Source organism: Anopheles darlingi, chromosome 3, assembly GCF_943734745.1.
Source record: "Anopheles darlingi chromosome 3, idAnoDarlMG_H_01, whole genome shotgun sequence".
In the NCBI taxonomy this organism is placed as follows: domain Eukaryota; kingdom Metazoa; phylum Arthropoda; class Insecta; order Diptera; family Culicidae; genus Anopheles; species Anopheles darlingi.
In genome coordinates, this window is record NC_064875.1 from 15556092 (window position 1) to 15563966 (window position 7875).

At 45.7% G+C, this 7875-nt stretch overlaps 1 protein-coding gene across 1 annotated transcript; it reads left to right on the plus strand.

Moving 5' to 3' along the window:
- Nucleotides 1-5381: 5381 nt before the first annotated feature.
- LOC125953325 (trypsin alpha-3-like) lies at nucleotides 5382-6253 on the plus strand. Its single transcript, XM_049682808.1, has 3 exons — nucleotides 5382-5556; nucleotides 5631-5950; nucleotides 6031-6253. Exons 1-3 carry the CDS (start codon nucleotides 5434-5436, stop codon nucleotides 6251-6253), a joined length of 666 nt encoding a protein of 221 aa, XP_049538765.1. The 5' UTR covers nucleotides 5382-5433.
- Nucleotides 6254-7875: the final 1622 nt, after the last annotated feature.

A 7875-nucleotide genomic window follows, 5' to 3' on the forward strand; every position in this document is an offset into this window, starting at 1 on the left:
TTCGAGAGCGCCTCCCGGGAGACGTAGCGAGGGAAGAGTCCGTTCAACCTGACGTTCACGGCATCGGCAGCACGGGAAAAAGGAAAAGGCCAGGACGGTTTAGTGCAGTGGAACCGGGAGGGGGACAACTTTTGAATTATGCATTTTGCTTTAGTTTTCCTACGCTTTTCCACTTCCGGAATGCTGCCGCTGCTGAGCCACATGCTGGCCCGCCTCTACGAAGCATCGCGAGAGTCGCGAAAACGAGAGCGTTTTCCGTCCCTCGGACCAGCTGGCCTCACTTAACCCAATCTACCCGTTGTATCCTGTGGTAAGCTTTTCGCGCACCCCGGTGGAGTATGTCTGCAAGGAAGTTGTTGCAGCCGCATAGTTTGTCCGCCTTAGATCGTCTTTACAGCATCTCCATCATCATTTGCGTGTAATGGTAAGCAAGGCGGTCGCCGGTGCCTTTGCTTTTGCCCATTTCTACGCCAACTATGATGCTGCTGCTGAGGCTGCTGCTGCTGCTCTGGAGGGTGAGTAATTGGAGGAATCCTTCTTTTTCAGCACCATAATGGAGGATAACGATCATTCACTACACTTTCAGAGTGCGAGTCGGTGGGAGGGAACGGAGTAAAAGAAGAGGAGGAGGATGTGCTGCGCGTGTCCTTTGCTGCTCGAATCCCATCGGATTCCGGAGGCTCAGAAATTCCGGCAACAGGGATTCGAAGAAAACTCAGGCTACGTCTTCAACCTTTTAGCCAAATCAAATTCGCCTAATGGCCTTTGACTTTCGGTGTACGACTTCTCTTTCTTCCCATCAAATCATGCCCATATCGATGATCTCCGATCTCGCCGGCATCATCAAGAAAGTGGTCAGTCGACAGCCGAGAGAGGTCAGTCGAGGAGTTCTGCTGAGTTCCATAAATTATGCGACCAGACCGAAAAAAAATAGGGAAAATGTTGATTCAAACTGGAGCATTCTCTCGTCCACGTCGAAAGTTCGATCGAACTGATTGAGTTATGAGGCCTTCATCACAAGGCACACGACGACGAGCGGAAACAGTTGACCATTGCTACTGAATATTCAATGCCGAGAGTTAAAGATTAAAATGTTTCATCATGTGATGCAGATGTTATCGAAGGAAAATTGAGTCCCCAGCAATCTTGGTGGTCCTAGGTCCGGCGATAAGGTGAACCAAATGTAAAGTAAATCAACATACGTTATGCAAAACGGCCTCCGGCTGATGGGAGACCTTCACATGAGAATCCCAAGGCAGTGCTACTTGACCGAGGACGATTGGTTGCTTCTCATGATAATGCCTTCTTCCGATATGTTACAATTGTCCCGGAAGCTTTCCAATAGATGAAAAATCCACCAAAAAAATACCTTAAAGTGTAAGTGATGGATGAAACATGCCAACCTGTGGAAAGTAGTCTACACATTGGAAATTACGCATTGGATAACCGCGAACAATCGGTGCAACATTGTTCGCGAAAATTGAAATGGCAAGCAGAAATAATGGAACAGCAAACGGTGCTGATATCGGATTGAAAACTCAAAAGACTCGCAAGGCCCGATCGAGCGTGCAATTCGTTTTCCGCGTGCTGCGGATGTTGCGGGAAGACGCATCGAATGCGATATTTTCACAATAAATCAAATTCGAAGCGTTCGACTCCCGTTTCCTTTCCCATAACTGTTTCTAAAAATACCCTAAGGATGGCTTCCCTTGGGTTTTTTTTTCTTGAGAAAGAAATATTTTTATTTTGGAAAATAAGCAAATATTAATAAAAACGTGAATCGAGGAATACACGGATACGATACGAACTATAAACGAAGAGGGTTTTTTTGGGGAGGGTGGTTGTTTAAAGGATAGCATTACCAAGAGTGATCGTCGGCGGAACGACGAAGAAGACACAGCCCATCAATCCATCGCAGCTTTTCGCAAACACTCGGAACTCAAAGGACGGAGATGAGAACGATTTTTAATTGTCAAACGTAATTTAGAAAATGAAATTAAGAATCCCCGCACCACACACACCACAGCACATGTCAGCATGTCAGAACACGGTACCGACTTCCGGTACATATCACATGCGCTCGATGCACCTTGGTTGAATCATGGTGGCCACCACGCGCCTGCTGCTGTTGTAATGAATAATGTAAATTTTCGCTTCACTTCGCTTCGACAATGCGCGAGAGCAACGCAAATATTGATTTTCCTAAAGTGAAACAACACCAACAGGCCCCCCGTGGTTCCGCCGCCTTCGATCGACCGGCCAACCAGCCAGCCAGAAATCGGTTTGTTTGTCTGGCAGAGTACGCATCCCGCGCCCCATACTATGCTGCTGCACAATGACTCCTCGCTGGCTCGGTAGGGCGTCAGGGGGAGCGGGTGTCTTTTGAAGACTTTTGCTACGAAAATGGGTTTTGTCCCCCCAGGAAATAGTATGATTTCTAGACGCATTTTTCGCGACTGTCCAAGTGAGCGTTTGCTCGACCATCACTCGTTCGTTAATTGCTCGCGAATTGCTCGCAAACATTCGCATTCTCATATTGTGTTTAGCAGAGTTTGCTAAGAAATGGCATGGGGAAAACACCGAGCACGAAAATGAATTTAATTTTTCTCTCCATTTATTCCCCACGGACGCATCACTCCTGGCCCTCACCGATCACTACTGGCGTCCGGCGTTTGTCCGCATTGCTTCGCTATTTAAAGCGTTACACCAACATAACATGGACGATAAAACAGTTTCCGAAATCTCTCGAAAACCAAGGGCCAAGGGTAACTAAAGCGTAAAAAGTAAGAATCCTCTTGAGCAATTCCATATCTGAGGGGAGTGAAAAGGGGGAGGGAGGATTTTCCTTTCTTTTCCCACTTTTTTGTTTTGTGCGAATGTGTGTTTTCCTCCAGAAACATCCACTTCAATTTTCAGCCCGTACCGGAGCGGCCACTTCAAATTCAATTCCGGAAAAAACTTTTCCCAACCAAAAACCAAGTGGGCAACCCACTTCCACCCTCCCTAATTTCCTTGCTCACTTTAGCAGTACGGCAAGTACGGGGCGGCATTGCTTCCCTTTTCTGCGTGCCGCTCAATTCTTCCGCTCATTTACTTTTATGGTGCGTGCACTCTCATTAATACCACTGTGTATGTGTGTGTGTGTGTGTTCGTGGTCGTGTGTGTGTGTGTAGGCAAAGCCTGCTGCCACTTTACCAAGGGCACCCCAACCGAGACGCGGCTTGACTTTAGCCCCCGCCACCGTTCACCATCTTACGGGGCTTCTTTCCACGAGCGCAGCAAGTCAAAGGTCGTTGGCCACTGGGATTTCCTTCGGCTTTTTCCGCAGCTCGCGCGTTCTTAATTTCCTTTTTCACTTCCTGCGTACTAAGAGCAGGAGCTGGCTGGTGAATCGATGACGCACCAGCACCGTTGATCCGAAAGAGAGACTGAGCGATGTTGGAAAACCCATACAAATTGCAGTGACGCATGGATTGGGATGATGGTGGTGGTGGTGGTGGTTGGAAAATCATTCTCCTGTACTCCGTTTCGAGAGAGGCTTGACAGAGCCGCAGGCGCTTCTATCGCACGATATGATCACGATGGGTGGTTAGCAACAATACCTGGCAGATATCTCTATAGACTCAACATGCGATACTACAACCGATCGCAGCGTGCTTGGTTGGTAACAGGAGTTGCTACGAGGTTTTCCAGGAAACACTGCAACAACATGAGCAAAAAACTGCCGAAGTTAATGCACAAAAACGTGGACGAATTTTAGTTTGAAAGAGTTTCAACGTTGTCGCGACTTGACCGTCTGCTATTGGATGTCATTTTTACAGTTGCAGAATCAATTTATTGCAAACTAGCTAGATATGTGATAATGAGAAAACGGCGAAACGAACATTGACGAATGTTTTATTCTCTGTACTTGATTAAAGAACATTCTTGAGCATCGTCACCAATTTCGAAACTTGGGGTACAATGAATCTCAACGTTTCATCAGCTCAACGTGTTGTGAGCACAAGTGTTCTCTAGGTCGGTCGTTCAAGCAGTATCTAATATGATCTTCATCTTGATTAGTAAGAAAAGAATATTGTCCAGCAACACCAAGTTAAAAAAACAAATAGTAAGTTGTCGTAAAATATGACAGTCATGAATTCACGATCAGCTTGTGATATAACTCACAAACATCCTTGACCTGGAAATGATCAAACAATTCAGTATTTCAGAATCTAGTGGAGTAAAATGCGGCTTTTACAAGGCTTCGTGTACATTCGTTGTTGTTGTCTGACAAAGATGTTTGCCCAACTGTCAGCAAACCATACCGAGTCTCTACACGGGAGCGCAAGTCGCGAGAGATCTATCACTTAATTGTCAATTCTATCATTTAACTGTCAAATCCATACAAATCGGAGGCGAGAGATCTCTCGCTCGTGTAGAGGGTGAAAACTTTGAAAGAATTGAGCAACCAGCGCAAGAAAATAACTGCTCATAAAAAAAATCAAGCAAGCTGTCGTTTCAAGTGAGCGCGGTAGCTAAATAGACCTAGGTCAACAAGACGATGACGTTTGGGTGAGAGTTTTGAAAGTTTTGAAAGGATAGCTCAGTTTGAGCAAATCTCTCAAAACTTTCGCGAAAGAATCTGCGCTCCCGTCTAGAGAGGCGGTATGGGAGTGACGAGACTAACCGCCTCTCTAGACGGGAGCGCAGATTCTTTCGCGAAAGTTTTGAGAGATTTGCTCAAACTGAGCTATCCTTTCAAAACTTTCAAAACTCTCATCCAAACGTCATCGTCTTGGTGACCTAGCTACCGCGCTCACTTGAAACGACAGCTTGCTTGATTTTTTTTATGAGCAGTTATTTTCTTGCGCTGGTTGCTCAATTCTTTCAAAGTTTTCACCCTCTACACGAGCGAGAGATCTCTCGCCTCCGATTTGTATGGATTTGACAGTTAAATGATAGAATTGACAATTAAATGATAGATCTCTCACGACTTGCGCTCCCGTGTAGAGAGTCGGTAACGGAACCTCGTAAAAACCTCGCACCAATTTCAAGGCTAACTATCGATGCCATACAACCAGCTCCAATCCACTTCTACGAGGAGAGATATTCAATGAGGAAAAGAGAGAAAGAAAGAAACAAAGAACAGATGGCTGGTTTTGATATAAATTTGAGAACGAATTTCATATTGTTAAACAGTTGCTCTTCGAAGAGCTAAGAAGTGGTTTCATCATGAAACAAAGTGTAAAGTTGACATTGTTGGTGGTGTTGTTCAGCGCACATTTCGTTAAGCTGCAAGACGAGGACACATCCAATCCAGAGAGCGATGGAGATAATCTCAACCTCTCCGATGGGATCTTCCAAAATAGTACCAGCCCTAAAAGAGTCGGTCGGGCCAGCGCAGGACCAAAAGTCGTTATCGCAGATTATCCGTACATAGCGTTTGTTCAAATGACGAAGTATTTGCAAACTACGCCCAATATCGTATCGTTCACTGATTATGCCACTGGCGTTATCATAAGCGACACCCAGGTCCTCACTGCTGCATCCATTTTTGACATCAAACCCGTTACGGTGGGTAAACAAAGCATATCGAAGACGCTAACAGATGAGTTCTGATTGATGATTGGTTTCTTGTCATTTGCCAGGTTCAAGTCCGCGTTGGCAATACGTTCAGGCTGTCCGGTGGATATTTTTTCGAGAATGTAACCTATAAAATACACGACTCATACAATAGGGTGACCGGCGAGAACGATGTGGCTATTATCACTATTAATGGCAGCTTCACCGGGTTGACAAGTGTAAAACCCATCGAACTTGAGACCAGTGAACTTGTGGGATCAGCACAGAGTCCCATCAACTGCTCCATTGTTGGATGTTACGTGGATTACAATTTGATACTAGCGGACTACACTCTCAGTACCGATGCGGTATGTGCCGCCACTTTGAATAGCATCGTACCTGCCTCGTGAGTGCAGCATAATCCAAAGACCCCATTCCGAATGACAAACATATCAAGATATCCTTCTACTCTATTTTGTTTATTAGATTGCAATGCGCCTCTTCGCTTACAGGTTATGGCTGCTACATGGACAAAGGGAGCGCTGTCGTGTGTAACAACCGCTTGTATGGTATATTTAGGCTGATACCCGAATGCAATGCTACTACAAAACAACCAACGCATTCGTTTGCCAAGCTACCGGCGAGCTCCATCAGAAGTTTCATATTTCCCAAAAAGAGCTACTTTGCTTGTCCTTGCAATACATGTTAAAGGCAATACAAGTTATTAGCTGATCACATATGCCAACGACCGAGGTGACAACGAAATAAAACCCGACCCTCTCGTTTTTGACCGGGGTGCTATATGATCGAGTAATTTATCCGAAAATTTATCATCTTTCCGCTTGCCTTCTTCCTCAGCTCTTGATCACCAACCTTAGCTCTCTCGCATCACTCTGCAAGTTTGATCATATTGCGAGAGATGTTTGCTTTCGTGACAAAACGCCCGATCGCGGAGGCGTAAGGTAGTAAAAAAAGATGTGTGATGGTTCACCGTTGAAATGAAAAAACCTTGAAAGCGGATCTTGATGACGCACCTGTTTTAGGCCTTCCACTCGATACTCAATCATTTTGGCCTCCATTTCGGCGGTTCCAGCTAAAGGCTTGTTGTTTGTTATCAGCCGGCAGATAGCTTTCAAGGTGTCTTCCACACTCGGTGCCAAGCGGATGTTCGTGATGGTGACGGTGTGTCGTGGAACTGGTCGCTTAACAATAAACCAAAGCACTGGGCTCATCGTGAGGTGACCACCGGTTACTGGTCACCATAAGCATTGAAGCCCATTGTGTCTCCTCTAGCCGTTCTGATGTATACCAATTTCATCTGACAAACAAAAATGAAAAAAATGTGTCGGTTGATCGGTTATCGATCTTCATATTGACCTACAATGGCGCAATCAGTAGGATATTTACGAAGTTCCCAAGAAAAGCTATCGATATGCAACGGTTCAACGGTCTCCTTTTCTGTACAATGCTTTATGAAATTTATTTTAGGTAAATCTAGTAGACCTTTCAAGGGCCACGCTCATTTACTGAAAGTGAAATAAAAAATAAAAACGAAAATTGTTTACACTCCGTGACGAAGAAACAGCCAGCAGCCGCCTTCGTTGCGATGCCTTACGATAATGTGCCTTCCTCCGACACCCCATCGGCGACGGTTCCGGAAATAACATCCCAAATGGTGGTGGTTTTCAGCAAAAAGGGGAACGCAACGTTTGTCACTGAGGCGTCATTTTTGACTTTAAAATCCGGGTGCTGCGAGGAAAGTACACCCTCCACCTCGACACCACACGCTACACCACGCTGACAATTGGGTTCGAGAAACGAGCAGACGACGAGACGGAAATCAAGATTAATGCGGCGCAATTTGTATCGACCATTGAATGGGGGAAATTAATTGGATGGGATGAATGGAATAGTTTCGCTGCGGATTCGCGAATCCCCCAAAAACCGAGTGCAACACTCTTCACAGCGCGTGAAGGACCATAGCAACCCTTTCCGGTTACTAAGGGAGACGTTTGCTCTAATTTCCAGTCAGTCAGTCAGTCAGTCAGGGGAACGGAGGCGTTACTGTGGTAGGTGGCCGATTTGTAAGTAAATAGACCCCGTAGCTTCCCGCTGCGTGCACACAAATACACGCGCGCACACCCCTACGCACGTCATGAGGTGCGTTCAATGATTGATTTAAGGATGATGCGATCATTATCACAGCTGGTTGCCGTTAGCCCTTTGTGTGCAATGAGATGGAAATCGGAACAGTTGCAGTAGTGGAAGGAAATTACGTTCGTATTACTTGTGCCGGATGTAACGTGCTGTCGCTCCGGAATTATGAAACTA